Genomic DNA, 18661 nt, shown 5'->3' on the forward strand with positions numbered 1-18661 from the left:
TGCTGCTGTACTTTGATGACTTTATGTAAATGACCTCTGTTATGATTGACGAACCTCTGATACAGTGTTAATTTAGTATTATTTATATACTAGTATAGCAAATATTAATGATTTTGAATTAGATTTTATTTTTATATGTTCAGTTTTAATTTTAGTTTTAGAAATTTAGTTTTAATGTGTTGTTAAGTTTAGGTATTGGGCCGGATTATGGATGGAGAATATGATCGTGCAGAATATTTGCTTCATAAGAACTAATAAACAGCCAATATGTTAATAATAGGCATGCTAATAAGCAACTGAGAATTGATCCCTATACTAAAATGTTACAGAAGTTTTCAAAAGAGCAAATTTAGCTTTTAATGTTACCATTTAACTTTTCTGTTGCATCATGTGTTTCTGTCATAATACCATCTTTCCTTCCCTCCTAATTTTCTGTTTTGTTTCAGATATTATATGCTGCTTATAAAAAAAAGAAAAACATTACAAAACAGATTTCAAATTATTGTTTTGATTTTCCCCCTGCAGTGTCAACAAAGATGAAACACTTGACGGCGAACAGAAGATTGGCGAGAGAGAGCAGTTAGAATCCACCAATCAAGAGCCAGAGATGGTATGATTGACAGCCCACTTGCCCTATCAGAACACATTTCAAAGGTGGCGCTCATCATTCAGTCTTTGACATGGTTTCCCTCAGGAGGCCAGTGACCGTGAGGAGGGGGATGGAGAGGAAGACGAGGAGGAAGTTGAGGAAGAGGAAATGGATGCTGAGGAGAGCTCTGATGAGTCTGACTCTGACCTGGATGAGAAGGGTACTGATGTTTACTGTGAAATAATAACTATACCTTAATATGATTTATAAAATGACTGCTTTTTAGAAATGTATGCCAGTACTAAAGCTGTATAATGAGAATTCTCATTAAAACATGATTTTAGTAAGCCCAGATCGATTCATTTTTAAGTAAAGAAGTACAAGAGTTTTGCCATTTTGTAAATATATAATATAGCACAAATATAATATATAGTACTGCTTTTTTAAACCAATTTCAGTTTAAAATGTTACCTGTTTTAATGCCTGTTTAAAGTGTTTTTGCATTGATAGAGGACTTCCAGGCAGATCTGGCCAACATCACGTGTGAGATCGCCATCAAGCAGAAGCTGATCGATGAGCTTGAGAACAGCCAGAGACGTCTGCACACGCTCAAACAACAGTATGAGCAGAAACTCATGATGCTGCAGTGCAAGATCAGAGACACGCAGCTGGAGCGAGACCGTGTGCTGCACAACATGGGTAAGCACACATATATCACCGCTACGCTGTATGATACATGATGCCGGGGTCAAATTAATACAAACATAACATTCCAGCAGCAGCCCATTTTAGTTTTCATATCTGCCATATGTTTAACTAGAAAAAAGTGTAGGTTTTTATTTTATTTGTAATCAGCCCTAGATTGAGTTTTAAAAAGTGGGCATTGCTACCAGAAATTTCATGATGACTTTATGATAAAATATGACAAAATAAGGAGCCATGGCTTCTAACACACATTCAGTACTCCTAACATGTAGATCAGGTTTGCACCTGGACTGATGAAAGCTAAAGAAATTCTGTTTTGTTTCTTGTCTTTGTTTATTTCTTTGTTTATTTGTTTTTTGTGTTATGTTTTTGTTCTGTTTTGTATTGTTTATATGTTGTTTTTGTTCTGTTTTGTATTGTTTATATGTTGTTTTTGTTTTGTTTATGTTGTTTTTGTTCTGTTTTGTATTGTTTATATGTTGTTTTTGTTCTGTTTTGTATTGTTTATATGTTGTTTTTGTTCTGTTTTGTATTGTTTATATGTTGTTTTTGTTCTGTTTTGTTTTGTTTATGTTGTTTTTGTTCTGTTTTGTATTGTTTATATGTTGTTTTTGTTCTGTTTTGTATTGTTTATATGTTGTTTTTGTTCTGTTTTGTTTTGTTTATGTTGTTTTTGTTCTGTTTTGTATTGTTTATATGTTGTTTTTGTTCTGTTTTGTATTGTTTATATGTTGTTTTTGTTCTGTTTTGTTTTGTTTATGTTGTTTTTGTTCTGTTTTGTATTGTTTATATGTTGTTTTTGTTCCGTTTTGTTTTATGTTGTCTTGTTTTGTGTTTTTTTTTTTTGTTTATTTTATTTTGTTGTGGTATGTTTGTGTTTTTTGTTTTGTTTTAGGCTCTGTGGAGTCATGCTCTGAGGACAAGAGCAAACGGATAAAAGCAGATTATGAGAAGAAACTCAGTGTCATGAACAAAGAGCTCCAGAAACTACAGGCGGCTCAGAAGGAGCACGCTCGTCTGCTGAAGAACCAGTCACAGTACGAGAAACAACTGAAGAAACTACAGCTGGATCTGGCGGAAATGAAGAAAACCAAAGTGAGAGTCGCTGTGCACTGAATCACTGAAACATGCTGAATCACCATAACAACATAAAATATTTGCTTATCCACAGCGCCTCCTAGTGGTCCACAGACAAAGCACCCCTACACCAACATACTGCAGAGATCATTTAAGCATTGGCTCCTTTTCTCAAAATATGCTCTAAATTGTTTATAAATGACAATAAAAATAAACAAAATTATATAATTTATTGTATTATAACCACACAAGTGTACTACTAATTAACATCTTTTAGAAGTATCAATTTCTAATTAATTAATTAATAGTTCAAATTAATTTAAGTTCTATTCCATTTTGTTATATTGGCAATTCCAGATGTAATATCAGCATCAGAATTATTACCCTTCATGAAAATGCATGAAAATAGTTTTTTATGTATATGTATATACTAAATCATAATCAAATTGATTCCATGCCAGTTATCAAATTGAATTTATCACAGTTAATCATATGATTTGCGTTATTTTCCCAGAAAATATTACATGAGATAATTCTAAAATTGAAACTATGAACTATTTTACTATTCTTCTTATGAGTTATATAAGTAGTATGGTAGCTAATGCAAACAAGTGCACACTCTGATCGGTCTAATTAATTTGTATGGCCTGAGTCCTCCAGCTAATCCAGTATTGAAATGAGCTGACTGTTGCTATGGTGGCTGTTGTCAGGTGCGTCTGATGAAGCAGATGAAGGAGCAGCAGGAGAAGAGCAGGATGGCCGAATCCCGCAGGAACCGAGAGATCGCCACACTGAAGAAGGACCAGCGTAAACAGGAGGTGCATGATGGGAGAATAACACAAATGCAGCATGAAAGAGCAAACTGACAGTGAAATACATTCAATGTGCTGTGTGTTTTTCTCTTGTACAGCATCAGCTAAAACTGCTTGAAAATCAAAAGAGACAACAGGAACTTATCCTGCGCAGGAAGACTGAGGAGGTGAAATATTCCCCTCAATTTTGCCTCTACTGCACCTCCGAAGTGTGACTCGTTGACGTGTTTTTAATCACACATAATACAATTAGGACCAATAAATAACATGCAAATACCCTGAAAATAAAAGTCACTTGCTTTGATCATTTTGTTATACAATGTACTTAAGCACTTAAATATAGTTTTTGGTAACTAATAAAGATGAATTATATTATATTAATATTATATATATATATATATATATATATATATATATATATAGACATACACACATATATATATATATATATATATATATATATATATATTTATTTATTTATTTATTTTATTTTTTATTTTTATTGAAAATTAGAATGTTGCCCTGGCAAGTAACTGAAATAAAATAAGTTGAAGTACAGCAATTACTAAAACTAGAACTGAAAAAAACAAAACATAATTAAAATTTAAAAAGCACATAACAAAATGACTAAAAATTAAACCAAAACTGAAAATATTAAAATAAAATGTTATAATATGATGTAAATAATACTAAAACAACACTTATGCATATATATATATATATATATATATATATGTGTGTGTGTGTGTATATAAACAAATGCTAATTCACAATTTTGATAAATACTATAAGTTCCCAGATGCTTTTTGGAGCCACTAAGTTGTATATTTATAATCTAAATACTGTCATATAATAAATGTGAACATTATGAAGATTTACTACTATGTAAGTGAATTGATCCTTCAGTTTGGGTATTTAGATGTATTTAATTTATATTGATAGTCAATTAATTTTCTTAATTTCTCAGTTCATTTTGGCAAGTCAGAAAAGGCTAAACTGCATTTCCCCGAAGTTTCCTGTACTGACTGCTGCTGTGTCTCTCAGGTGACCGCTCTGAGGAGACAGGTGCGACCCATATCAGGAAAGGTCACACGAAAGGGGAACCTGCTGGAGACAAGCCAGGACCTCTCCCACAGACCACCTGCAGGTCGCTCATACTCGGCCTCAGGAGCACCTAACGGAGCCAGGTACTTTATACAGGCTTCATGTGCAGTAATGTGTGTACTGGAGATGACCTCATTCTGCAGTGACGGTCAACTGTTTGCTTTAGATTGTACCATCGCAGGCCAGTTGGGGTGTACTTTACCCGAGTGGCTCGTGGGAAATGGCAGAATCTGGAACGCCGTATCTCAGATATTATCATGCAACGCATGACCATTTCCAACATGGAGGCCGACATGAATCGTCTTCTAAAGGTATGAATTAACCTTTTACATACTTTTAACATGCTTTAATGCCAATGTAATTGGGAGATAACCAGTGTTGGTGAAAGTTACTTTTAAAAGTAATCCTTTACAATATTGCGTTACTCCATAAAAATGTAAGAAATTGCGTTACTGAGTTACTTTTAATAGAAAGTAATGCATTACATTACTTGTGTGTTACTTTTTGTCACCTGGACTGGGCTGGGCTTGATTTTTTTAATAACAAAAAAATCCAAAGTTATTTTTGCCAATTGTAATGGCCCTTTCATACCAAAATTGAAATTAATTGAAGGAAGTGCCTCTGCATTTACTACCTATTTCACTCAACGTGGGGACAGGAGAGCTGGCAGTATCCATGGGAAAACATAGTAACATGCATTACTTATTTGAAAAATTAAAATCTCATTACTTGTAATAACTTGTTACTTGTAATGCTTTACCCCCAACACTGGAGATAACATTTATAAAAATAAATATGGCTATGTACAAAATTGTTCAGCTTCTCGTCATTTGAAATCCCTTTCACAGCAACGTGAAGAGCTGACGCGCCGACGGGATAAGATCGGCAGAAAGAGAGAGAGACTTCTGGCGGAAGAGCCGGAGGTAGAAAAAGACGTTCAGTCTCTGAATGAGGAGCTGGAGTCTCTGCTGGCCAACATTGACTACATCAACGACAGCATCTCTGACTGCCAGGCCAACATCATGCAGATGGAGGAAGCCAAGGTGAGGTTGACTGAAACTGCTTTAGTTGCTTTCCGATTGACAGGATCACTACCAGTGGTGTAGTGGTGCCTGGAGAAGTGGGTGCACTCTTAATTTATGCCCCGATTTGTTTTAAAGTGACCCAGCAAAGGATGAACATCTTGTATATTTAGTGCACCCAAAATGGGCCAGTAGTATTTGCATATTGTCACTTAACTTCTGCTGCTTGACTTCATGGAGTAAAGATCATTATGAAATTAAAATTAGCCACAGAAGAGGTGCAGATTTTGCAATAATTCAAATAAAAACAAATTACATGCTATTTTGTTAAGTTGTCTGTTTGTAGGATATCTATTTGAAAAAAAAAAATCATGACTATCAATTTATCTGGAATCTATCACCCCTCCCCACCAACTTTTTAAGCAGCAGTCAAGCTGCGATATCAAACAGGACCACCGGGAGGTGCCAAAAGAACACTAAACCTGCTGTCTTGACCTTACTGTACATGCTACTACGGATCCATTCAGAATAACTAGACCAGCACATAATCTAAAACACCTTATTAAATATCATATTTGAAAGGGCTAAACTGAGTCATAATTGTCTGTTGTGATGTTTAATGTGAAAATAAATGTCATTTGGTTATATAAGATGTATGTTTTGTAAGATGCAGCTGTCACATTGTGCACACTGAACAATGAACAATACACATAAACTAGGGCTGTGTGTGATATGGACAAAAAACTATCACAGTTGTTTTATCAATATTGCTATATCTTTCTTTACACACACACACTTTACATTCATAAATGCAGTGTTCTTCTTGACCACCTATCTGAAGTAGTTGTAACTGTTGTAAAAGTTGTGTCTGAAACAGGGTTGCCAGGTCTGCAAAACAAAACTAGCCTAATTGTTTGATTTTTCGGTGGTTTTCCTCTCCGTAGGAAATCCACTCCATCAAACAACAGTGTAAAAGTAGCTCAATTCCATGGGGAAAGCATCCACCTAAATTATCCGATTTGTCTACCTACATGGCAGAAGCAAATGCACAGATCCGATTCATATCAGATTTATTTTCTAAATTAATATCGAAATCCATGTGTTGTTTTTCCTGGTTACACGTTTGTGGGTCATATCCGATCTGTGCCACATTTGAGGAAAATTCACAATTGGGTCACCATGCAGCCTAAATCAAACCACTGAAGTTAGTATAAATGGAGTTTGACTGAATTCTATAGAAGGCTTACTGTTGTTGTTCATATGCAGGAGGAGGGTGATGCGGTTGATGTCTCGGCTGTGGTTGGTTCCTGCACTCTGGCTGAAGCTAGATTCCTACTGGATCATTTTATGTCCATGGCCATCAACAAGGTATCCAGTCATAAAACTGTTACCCTACTTGGTCTTCTGTGTTAGAGGCTATCTGAAAAGATCCATTCTCATACAGTTTCATTCATTTTTCAAGCATTAGCACATTTGACATTCATCCTGATTGTGTGCTTTCAGGGTCTGCAGGCTGCTCAGAAGGAATCTCAGATAAAGGTGTTGGAAGGGCGTCTCAAGCAAACTGAGATCAACAGTGCCACCCAGAACCAGCTGCTCTTCCACATGCTGAAAGAGAAGGCAGAGTTTAACCCGGAACTGGATGCGTTGTTGGGGAACGCTCTGCAAGGTAGGGACACTCTTCCTGGGGCTTATCCTTTAGCACCTTGACCCCAGGCCCTAGGAATTACACCGAGACCCTGACTGTACTGCTCAGCCCTGCTAGCATGCCAGAATGCTCAGATTCTGCATTTCTGGAGCTGGTGCCAGTGCCAAATCTGAAAGTGGGCTGTGCTTTTCCACACACAAAAAATATTTGGTGCCCAAATTCAGTTTCCAAACCAGCCTGAGAAACACTGAGAAAACTTAGCCAGCCGACCAACAAAAACTGGCCGACGGCCGAACGTCGACTTGGTGTGTACCGGGCTTTAGTCAAACATACCTGAACCATCGGGGCCAATAGACTAGTGGGGCAGTGCACCGACATATGGTGAGTTTGATTCCCGGCCCGAGGACCTTTCCAGATCCTACCCACCCTCTCTCTCCCACTTTGCTTCCTGTCTTGTCTACACTGTCCTATTGTAATAAAGGCAAAAAACGCCAAAAATAAATCTTAAAAAACATACCTGAACTAGTTAATCAAGGTCTTCAGGGGGCTGTTTCATAAAAGACGCTAAGAAAAGTGGGGATTAAAGTCGAAAACCTGACTTGAAATAACGTAACAAATCAATCGGCACTAAAGCGGTTTCATAAACCACAATTCAAGTTCATGTAATCTGACTAATTCGATCCAGGTTCAGTGAGTCAGGATAATGTGACGTGCAGTTTATTCTGAAGCAGCCCTTAATGTCGATCATGAATCAGATCGATCCACCATAGCAAACAGCGAATATATCTGTGCTGTTTAACGCATTTGAAACATTGTGTTTTCCTCAGTGCATAACTGACACGTCACAGATATACTTTTTTATCTGTAAATGTTAGAAAGTCATGCAAATTATATCCATTTTCTGTCAGGAGTGAGCGAGGCTTATGCGAGCGAACGAGTGCTGCTGAGCGCATGCATGCTACACAGACGGAGCAGAATAGAGGACTAGCGCAGTAATTCTGAATAAAATATACATTCTGCTAAAATATTTGTTGTTGGACATTAAATGTGACACAGAATTTTAATCCTACGTATAAGTGTTATTTTATGATAGCAGTAACTGTAAATCAAATGTTAGCTGGCTAATACAACCATATACCTCCTATCAGTTCAAATGTAATCTGATTTCTGTTTTTTATTTTAATTTTTAATTCAGTTATTTTAACTTTAGTGTTTTTAATGCTTTAATGAGCAATTTTAGATTGTACAATTTTGTTCTTATAAACATAAATGGTACAGCTGTCATAAAATCAGAGTTATGTTTTCATATATCTTTAAAAAAAAAAGGTAATTAGTCTACAATACATTAAATCTTTGGGCACAATACATTAAATACAGTTGGTTGTAGCCAATTTCTTATGTATTTGATTAAGGTATATTTTCTGTATACTTTTATGTTTGTACTAATAATAAAGTTAACTGATTGTATGTGAGCGAGTCAGTGGTAATATCGATGCGTTCCTATTGGTCAGTGTTAGAGGAGCTCAGCTTAGCCGGACAGTTAGCCTACTCCGGACCAGGTTAGTTTGCCAGCATAAGTTGCCACAGTGACTGAGCTTGAGCTATGGTAATTTTGCTTTCAGAAACCAAATCAAGAGAAAATAAGTCAGAATTACTGAAATACGCCTGGCTTATTTGGTAAACTTGTTTTATGAAACAGGCCCCAGGATTACTTCAAAATAACAAGCATGTGTGTTAGAGCAGGTTTGGAACTGACGTCTGTAGGAAGTTAGCCCTCAATAGTATTGGCAACTCCTGATCTAGGAGTTGCACCAACTAGTTGATTAGTTCTGCCACCAGTTGATGTTTTTGGGTCTGTGTTGACTAGTCATGGAGTAAGTGTAAGTCCAATGTCTCGCTATTCTTGGGAACATTTGGAATCGGTCTTGACTTGCACTCAACCTACTCAGGTTTGAGTCTGGACTTGGATTCAAATGAGCTGGTCTAGACTACAACACAGAACTCTATGGTGTTTTTAGTTTGTGGTCTCAGCATCAGCATTAAGTCTGGTCCACATCGCAGCTTATATTGCCCAAGAACCACCTGTTTAGACAGGAAGAGATCGTCTGAACCATAGGTCTTCAACCCTGCTCCTGGGGACCAACCATCCTGTAAAGTTAATTTCCAACCTGCTTCAGCACTCCTGGCCTGTGACTTTTCAAGTGGCCTTGATTAGCTGGTTCAGGTGTGTTTGATTAGGGTTGGAGCTGAACTCTGCAAGACAGTGGGTCCCCAGGAGCAGGATTGAAGACCTATGGTCTGAAGCACAAGTCTGACCAGAGTTCATTTTTAAATCCGCAGTGACCAGTCCTGCTCCTGGAGGGCTAACATCCTGCAGAGTTTGGCTAAAACATGCTCAAACACACCTGCCTGAAAGTTACTAGCCGTGGTCCTGAAGACCTTTATTACCTATTTCAATTGTTTTATTGGGATTGGAGCAAAACTCTGTAGGACATGTACCTCCATGAGCAGCATCGGACCCCTGCCTTAAACAAAACCACAGTAACAGACTTGCATGCAACACAGTGGTAGCACAATCAAATAACAATTAATTAGTCCCCATTAGGGATTATAAATTTGACCGATTCGTATCGGTGCATCAACATAAAAGTTAACAATGCGATGCATCAAATTATATTTCCTTGGCTATTCCTAGGAAGAAAACTACTTACGGTCGTTCCGCTTTTGAATTTGCTGCTCCAAATGATTGGAATGTGCTACAAAAGATATTGAAATTACAGACAATTATTCCAGTATGTGTATTTAAAAAAATTACTAGTAAGTGCTCTGACCTTAACCTGTAAGTGTTTAAACTGAGATTTTTATTTCATATATTGTAATATATGTTTGTATATTGCTCAGGAGATATTAATTATCCTGCCAGGCTGTTGTTGAAAATAAGAACTCGTTCTTAATTAACTTGCCTGGTTCAATAAAGGTTAATCGATTTAAAAAGGTGTGCATCAGATACAAGTTGCCATTTGTATCGCAATGCATCGTTACTAACATATTTGCATATTGCATCGACCTCAGTTATGGAGATGCACATCCCTAGTCCCCATGAAAGGTTGTAATGAACAAGCAAATTAGTGGAAAAAGAATAAGTACTAGCTACATTTTTGTTCAGATATATATTCCTTGTTTTCACATTTGTGCTCATATACTATAAGCAAACTCTTTCAAACAGTCAAAGCAAACTTTGGAAAAATAATTCAAGCCAACATGCTTGGAAAACCTTTTGACTGCAGACTGATGCAAACAACCAACCAATCAGACTGGAGCTGCCCTTTCAAATTACTGGCCTGTGTGTTGTTTAAGACTAAATCGGTAGCCGAATACAGTGAATAAGTGAAACAGTGGTCACATGGAAATATCATATAATTTAAAAACTTTGATAATTAAATGTGTTGGTTAAAGGAGTGGGACCTTTTGAAATGTCTTTTCCATATTCACTTTGTATTGCGATATAGGATTAGGGCTAGGGTATATATCCATGAATCCCATCATACCATACAAGTTCATTTCTTTGTGTTATATTTGTTTTTATTTTGATCTGGGGGAATGTATGTTTGATTTATTTGTTGCCTTTTTTCTGTTCTCCTGTTGGCTGTTTTGGAACAGAACTAGGTAACATACCCTTGGGTGAGTACCAGTAGCCACACTCTCTCTGTAATGAGTGCATGGGTCTACCTCTTCGGACTAACCACAGGCTAGCGGTCCCGTCCGCAGGTGCATGAGGCTTCTGTTCATCTGTCCACACCTCCTCTACCGGTTCTTACCATATTAAAACATCAATCCCCTGCTAGCAACATGCTACTTATTAGCATTAGCAAACATCAAAGTCTCGCAGCAGAAAAACAAGTGTCTCTTCCAGACCATGTACAACTAATTTTTCCCCTCCTTTTTGAATGATTTACTATTTGTGCACCCTCATTCCTCTTCGCCACATCTTTTTTTTGCTCTAACTTTGATGATAGCCTCTTTCACAGCTGATATCAGAAACCGGTTTGGATCAGTGTTTCACGGCAACTAAAGAAACTAGCATGGTAGCGCTGTGCTTAATTTATCCTCATTTGCTTTTTTTACTACCACACTCTCAAAAGCCTCTTTTCGACATCACAGATAACAGCGTTGGCGTGATTTTGCTTTGATTCAAGAATTTTGCAAACTTCCAAGGAATTCTTCTGATGTAAATTAGATGCTCATGTGTGCTTCTTTTGATATACACTCTCTTATTTCTTTTTCTTCATTAGAAAATGGAGATGATAGTAGTAGCGACGAGTCGACCCCAAGTCCTGCAGTAGAAGGAAAGTAAGTTAATCTGCTGATGACAAATATGTTTGTTTTCATTACTGTGCTTCATTGAATATGCAAACCTAAGTCAATATCTTTTCCCATAATTCAGCACCCTAGCCTCAGATCTCATGAAGTTATGTGGCGAGACTAAACCTAGGACTAAGGTATGGGAGAAATTACCTTACTTTTTTGCCTTACCTAAAGCTTGGTAAGCAAGAGATTTTAGGTGCAAACCATTCAAAGGGTGTTCCATGAGCTAGGGTCAATGTGACCTTTATCGAGCCCCCTAATCTAAGTTGGACTGAACTGAACCTAAGTAACTTTGGATGAAAGTTTTGCTAAAAGACAATTAATTCCTGCTCCTTACTTAACTAACCACGACCATTTGTTTTGCAATAATTGCAAAGGCCCGAAGAAGGACCACTACTCAGATGGAGTTACTCTATGTAAACAACTGTGACTCTGGCCCTGACACACCAACAAGAGACTTCTCCGTCACTCTACACCCAATGGCTGAGACATCCGAGGGAGCTGCAGACCTGGAGTCAGCTGGAAATACAGTCAGAGATAGGGACTACATGCTCCCTACTGCTGGCTTGTCCTCTAGAATGGGTAGTATGTAAGTATATAGTCATCTTAAACCTTGCTGACTAAAAGCTGGGCGCTTGCTAACTGCTCCACCTCACGTCATGCATGAACTAATTACTCCTGTTTTATCTTTACTTTACTGGGCTGATTACATCTGGTCACTTTCAGTTTACAGTAGTTGTTAATACAGATAACATCATTGAAGTTCTTCTCTAATACAGGGTGTTATTCACTTGAATTTCATTGTTGTTCCTCGTGAACTGAGTGGCTAACAACACTAAGCAACAAAACTATGTTTGGAACTGATGGCAAAAACTTTTGGACCAAACTATTTTATTATAATAACTTTTATTTCTTTTGGAACTTGGACTACTGGATGCTAGATGTAGATGTAGATGACAATAGCATAGTAAGCCATGGGGACTACTTATCTAGCGGGAAAAGCTGTACACTTCTGGCAACCATTTTTGTCAGTCTGTTTACCACAAATTTATGTCAAATAAACAATTTTTACAACACTGTGAAAATTACACAACTGTGATGATCTACAGCAACAGGCTGAGACAAGTTGTATTAAGCAAATGACAGTCGGACATCTGTGTTGGAAATCTAAATAGAAATGTCTAACAAGCATTCCAAACATTTAATTTTTTTTTCTTTTTTTTTTTTCTTTTTTTTTCCCATTTACAAGTTGGAAAAACATCACATTTCACTTGAAAAGTTTACCAGCTGTGAAGAATTTTTCAGGTTTGCTCTAACAATTTGCCATAAGTTGCAGATATATTCAAAATATATTTTTGCCAGAAGTAGCTGATATATTCAGAATAACTGTTTGTCAGAAGTAGTGGATATTTTCAAAATATTTGTTTGTCAGAAGTAGCCGATATATTCAAAATATCTGTTTGCCAGAAGTAGTGGTTATTTTCTAAATATCTGTTTGGCAGAAGTAGTGGATATTTTCAAAATATCTGTTTATCAGAAGTAGCGGATGTTTTCAAAATATATGTTTATCAGAAGTAGTGGATATTTTCAAAATATCTGTTTATCAGAAGTAGCGGATGTTTTCAAAATATCTGTTTATCAGAAGTAGTGGATATTTTCAAAATATCTGTTTGTCAGAAGTAGCCAATATATTCAGAATATCTGTTTATCAGAAGTAGCGGATATTTTCAAAATATCTGTTTGTCAGAAGTAGCCGATAAATTCAAAATATCTGTTTGTCAAAAGTAGTGGTTATTTTCTAAATATCTGTTTGTCAAAAGTAGCCAATATATTCAGAATATCTGTTTATCAGAAGTAGCGGATATTTTCAAAATATCTGTTTGTCAGAAGTAGCTGATATTTTCAAAATATCTGTTTATCAGAAGTAGCAGATATTTTCAAAATATCTGTTTATCAGAAGTAGCGGATATTTTCAAAATATCTGTTTATCAGAAGTAGCGGATATTTTCAAAATATCTGTTTATCAGAAGTAGCGGATATTTTCAAAATATCTGTTTGTGAGAAGTAGCGTATATTTTCAAAATATCTGTTTGTGAGAAGTAGCGTATATTTTCAAAATATCTGTTTGGCAGAAGTAGCGGATGTTTTCAAAATATCTGTTTGTCAGAAGTAGCGGATATTTTCAAAATATCTGTTTGTCAGAAGTAGCGGATATTTTCAAAATATCTGTTTGTCAGAAGTAGCGGATATTTTCAAAATATCTGTTTATCAGAAGTAGAGGATATTTTCAAAATATCTGATTGTCAGAAGTAGCGGATGTTTTCAAAATATCTGTTTGTCAGAAGTAGCGGATGTTTTCAAAATATCTGTTTGTGAGAAGTAGCGTATATTTTCAAAATATCTGTTTGTGAGAAGTAGCGTATATTTTCAAAATATCTGTTTGTCAGAAGTAGCGGATGTTTTCAAAATATCTGTTTGTCAGAAGTAGCGGATATTTTCAAAATATCTGTTTGTCAGAAGTAGCGGATGTTTTCAAAATATCTGTTTGTCAGAAGTAGCGTATATTTTCAAAATATCTGTTTATCAGAAGTAGCGGATATTTTCAAAATATCTGTTTATCAGAAGTAGCGTATATTTTCAAAATATCTGTTTGTCAGAAGTAGCGGATATTTTCAAAATATCTGTTTGTCAGAAGTAGCGGATGTTTTCAAAATATCTGTTTGTCAGAAGTAGCGGATATTTTCAAAATATCTGTTTATCAGAAGTAGAGGATATTTTCAAAATATCTGATTGTCAGAAGTAGCGTATATTTTCAAAATATCTGTTTGTCAGAAGTAGCGGATATTTTCAAAATATCTGTTTGTCAGAAGTAGCGGATGTTTTGAAAATATCTGTTTGTCAGAAGTAGCGGATATTTTCAAAATATCTGTTTATCAGAAGTAGCGTATATTTTCAAAATATCTGTTTGGCAGAAGTAGCGGATGTTTTCAAAATATCTGTTTGGCAGAAGTAGCGGATATTTTCAAAATATCTGTTTGTCAGAAGTAGCGGATATTTTCAAAATATCTGTTTATCAGAAGTAGCGGATATTTTCAAAATATCTGTTTGTCAGAAGTAGCGGATATTTTCAAAATATCTGTTTGTCAGAAGTAGCGGATGTTTTCAAAATATCTGTTTGTCAGAAGTAGCGGATGTTTTCAAAATATCTGTTTGTGAGAAGTAGCGGATGTTTTCAAAATATCTGTTTGTCAGAAGTAGCGGATGTTTTCAAAATATCTGTTTGTCAGAAGTAGCGGATGTTTTCAAAATATCTGTTTGTCAGAAGTAGCGGATGTTTTCAAAATATCTGTTTGTCAGAAGTAGCGGATATTTTCAAAATATCTGTTTGTGAGAAGTAGCGTATATTTTCAAAATATCTGTTTGTCAGAAGTAGCGGATATTTTCAAAATATCTGTTTGTGAGAAGTAGGGTATATTTTCAAAATATCTGTTTATCAGAAGTAGCGGATGTTTTCAAAATATCTGTTTGTCAGAAGTAGCGGATATTTTCAAATTATCTGTTTGTCAGAAGTAGCGGATGTTTTCAAAATATCTGTTTGTCAGAAGTAGCGGATGTTTTCAAAATATCTGTTTGTCAGAAGTAGCGGATGTTTTCAAAATATCTGTTTGTCAGAAGTAGCGGATATTTTCAAAATATCTGTTTATCAGAAGTAGCGGATATTTTCAAAATATCTGTTTGTGAGAAGTAGCGTATATTTTCAAAATATCTGTTTGTCAGAAGTAGCGTATATTTTCAAAATATCTGTTTATCAGAAGTAGCGTATATTTTCAAAATATCTGTTTATCAGAAGTAGCGTATATTTTCAAAATATCTGTTTATCAGAAGTAGCGTATATTTTCAAAATATCTGTTTGTCAGAAGTAGTGGATATTTTCAAAATATCTGTTTATCAGAAGTAGCGTATATTTTCAAAATATCTGTTTATCAGAAGTAGTGGATATTTTCAAAATATCTGTTTATCAGAAGTAGCGTATATTTTCAAAATATCTGTTTATCAGAAGTAGTGGATATTTTCAAAATATCTGTTTATCAGAAGTAGCGTATATTTTCAGAATATCTGTTTATCAGAAGTAGCGGATGTTTTCAAAATATCTGTTTGGCAGAAGTAGCGGATGTTTTCAAAATATCTGTTTGTCAGAAGTAGCGTATATTTTCAAAATATCTGTTTGTCAGAAGTAGCGGATGTTTTCAAAATATCTGTTTGTCAGAAGTAGAGGATATTTTCAAAATATCTGTTTGTCAGAAGTAGCGTATATTTTCAGAATATCTGTTTGTCAGAAGTAGCGTATATTTTCAAAATATCTGTTTGTCAGAAGTAGCGGATGTTTTCAAAATATCTGTTTATCAGAAGTAGCGGATGTTTTCAAAATATCTGTTTGGCAGAAGTAGCGGATGTTTTCAAAATATCTGTTTGTCAGAAGTAGCGTATATTTTCAAAATATCTGTTTGTCAGAAGTAGCGGATGTTTTCAAAATATCTGTTTATCAGAAGTAGCGGATGTTTTCAAAATATCTGTTTATCAGAAGTAGCGTATATTTTCAAAATATCTGTTTGGCAGAAGTAGCGTATATTTTCAAAATATCTGTTTATCAGAAGTAGCGTATATTTTCAAAATATCTGTTTGGCAGAAGTAGCGTATATTTTCAAAATATCTGTTTATCAGAAGTAGCGGATATTTTCAAAATATCTGTTTATCAGAAGTAGCGGATATTTTCAAAATATCTGTTTGTCAGAAGTAGTGGTTATTTTCAAAATATCTGTTTATCAGAAGTAGCCAATATATTCAGAATATCTGTTTGTCAAAAGTAGTGGTTATTTTCAAAATATCTGTTTGTCAGAAGTAGCGTATATTTTCAAAATATCTGTTTATCAGAAGTAGTGGATGTTTTCAAAATATCTGTTTGCTAGAAGTAGCAGATATTTTCAAAATATCTGTTTGTGAGAAGTAGCGGATATTTTCAAAATATCTGTTTGCTAGAAGTAGCCAATATATTCAAAATATCTGTTTGTCAAAAGTAGTGGTTATTTTCAAAATATCTGTTTATCAGAAGTAGCCAATATATTCAGAATATCTGTTTGTCAAAAGTAGTGGTTATTTTCAAAATATCTGTTTATCAGAAGTAGCCAATATATTCAGAATATCTGTTTGTCAAAAGTAGTGGTTATTTTCAAAATATCTGTTTGCTAGAAGTAGCGGATATTTTCTAAATATCTGTTTGCTAGAAGTAGCGGATATTTTCAAAATATCTGTTTGCTAGAAGTAGCGGATATTTTCTAAATATCTGTTTGCTAGAAGTAGCGGATATTTTCAAAATATCTGTTTATCAGAAGTAGCGGATATTTTCAAAATATCTGTTTATCAGAAGTAGTGGATATTTTCAAAATATCTGTTTGTCAGTAGTTGTGGATATTTTCAAAATAACCTTTTGCCAGTAGTTATAGATGTTTGTCAAACAGCTATTTGCCAGTAGTAACAAATTGTTGAAATACCTGTTTGCCAGGAGTGTCTGATATTTCGGTGAGTCACCCCAGAATTATTTGCCAGTAGTAACAAATTGTTGAAATACCTGTTTGCCAGGAGTGTCTGATATTTCGGTGAGTCACCCCAGAATTGTTTGCCAGTAGGTTTGCATTGTTGCCAAGGGTTTGTTGCAAGTAACAGTGAAGTGCTGCAGACATTTTTGCAGCATTAGCTATTAAACCCACCTCAGCATTTTTAGTTTTACAGAACAGGCAATGTTGGGTTATTTGTGTTTTTTATTATGCATGCTGCCCATTTTATGTTGGTCTTTTTTTCAGTACTTGTTTTATTTTATGTTTCTGTCTTACACTTTGCAAATGGATCTTAAAGTAGCAGCTCTGGCAACAGACTTCCAGCAGGTGGGCAAAAGAGAGTCCCGGAACCATCCCCTCTGTCTCGCAGGAAGACTTATGACAAGGGACAAGCCCTGGCTGACAAGGCCAAAGACAAAGAGATCACACAGTAAGAGCTAGCACCCCCCAGTGGCAGAGTTACTACTGCAATTTTGCGAGGTTTTGGTGTCTGCCTGTTTGTGTTGCTTATTTTAAGATCTTCTTTGAAACAGAATACTGCAAACAGGATACGTATGTAGAAAGTTTGGCATATAAGATCAGGTTTTGAAGAAGCATGTTCTCTAACTTACCCTAACATGTCAAACAAAAGCCACTTTACTTTGCAATAATCAAACTACTGGCTTTATTAAGAATGAGAGTTAATCGCATATTGTGTACAGCTCAGAAGGGGGACAAAACTCCAATTTAGACAAATGATTGTTTTCAGTAATCCAGAAAATGGTATTTACATGACATTTTCTAATTCAGAGTATTGTCAATAGTCGTGTTATTGGCAGTCCACTTAAAAAGTGGCCACAAAATACCAATTTGGCTTTGCTTTGAAAGTACAGTAGTAATAGATTTTGCCCTGCAGAACTTGTCGCATGGTAGTCAATGAACAGTAGTCTAAAACAAATAACTTTCCTTGCAAAATTAAATGTCTCTAAGGGGGTGAACCAGGCCAATGTTTTTTACCACAAGATGGAAACCAAAATCCTTCTGTTGACCTGCAGAGTGATATACCAGTTAATTTATAATATTTATTTTCTCTAGAACTGACATAACACAATGTAAACCGAGGTCACGGGAAGTTTTTGCCTTACAAATGCTGACTACTCTGATTATTTGCATCTGAAGTGTTTTGGTTTTTAATTTGCATTTAAATTAGACATTTTGCATTTGTTAATTGAATAACAGATTTATCTGTGTGTGGGTATTTGTGAGTATGTGAATGTGCATGTATTTAAAGTATTTTCAGTGGTTATGGCAGGAGCCTAGAGTGAGTCCCACCCTGTGGGCGGGGCCGAGCATAATGTCTCCATGCATCTGACAAGACTGTATCAGTAAATCATAGTCTGTAGGACCAAAGGGGGCAAAGTTAACATCATCATCTGTTCTGGGTTAAAATTTGGGAATGTGTATTTAACCTGCTTTTAAATACAATTTTTATATCGACCGGAAATATGGAGATTATTAAATTACCAAATGATGTAATAACATGTACACAATTAATATATTTTTGTAACATATATATATGCTAGAAAATACATGAATATGACTAAATGAGATTGTCTGGGTTTATGTTTAAAGTTTATTATGCTTCAGTCTTTCCCTGTTCTTTTCTCAAACACAAGGGATTTTACAAGCCTCTCCACTCCAATTTATTTTTCTGATTTCTTTTTGTTTTTCTATTTGGTTTTGCATCA

The 18661-nt window shown here is 35.4% G+C and overlaps 1 protein-coding gene across 2 annotated transcripts in view; it reads left to right on the top strand.

Annotated features, from left to right (window-relative positions):
- LOC306867068 (kinesin-like protein KIF21A) overlaps positions 1-18661 on the top strand; it is a 50424-nt gene that overhangs the window by 21911 nt on the left and 9852 nt on the right. Inside the window, exons 12-26 of one of the 2 annotated variants that reach the window (XM_079412548.1) lie at positions 526-610; positions 695-809; positions 1100-1288; positions 2190-2389; positions 3082-3189; positions 3282-3350; positions 4228-4370; positions 4454-4598; positions 5136-5330; positions 6576-6677; positions 6813-6978; positions 11250-11307; positions 11402-11456; positions 11700-11911; positions 17233-17364. In XM_079412548.1, coding sequence (XP_079268674.1) covers positions 526-610; positions 695-809; positions 1100-1288; positions 2190-2389; positions 3082-3189; positions 3282-3350; positions 4228-4370; positions 4454-4598; positions 5136-5330; positions 6576-6677; positions 6813-6978; positions 11250-11307; positions 11402-11456; positions 11700-11911; positions 17233-17364 — 1974 coding nt within the window. The remainder of the gene's footprint in view (positions 1-525; positions 611-694; positions 810-1099; positions 1289-2189; positions 2390-3081; positions 3190-3281; positions 3351-4227; positions 4371-4453; positions 4599-5135; positions 5331-6575; positions 6678-6812; positions 6979-11249; positions 11308-11401; positions 11457-11699; positions 11912-17232; positions 17365-18661) is intronic. The other variant, XM_079412549.1, reaches the window with a different exon arrangement.

The sequence above is a fragment of the Barbus barbus genome, assembly GCF_936440315.1.
Source record: "Barbus barbus genome assembly, chromosome: 48".
Taxonomy (NCBI): Eukaryota; Metazoa; Chordata; class Actinopteri; order Cypriniformes; family Cyprinidae; genus Barbus; species Barbus barbus.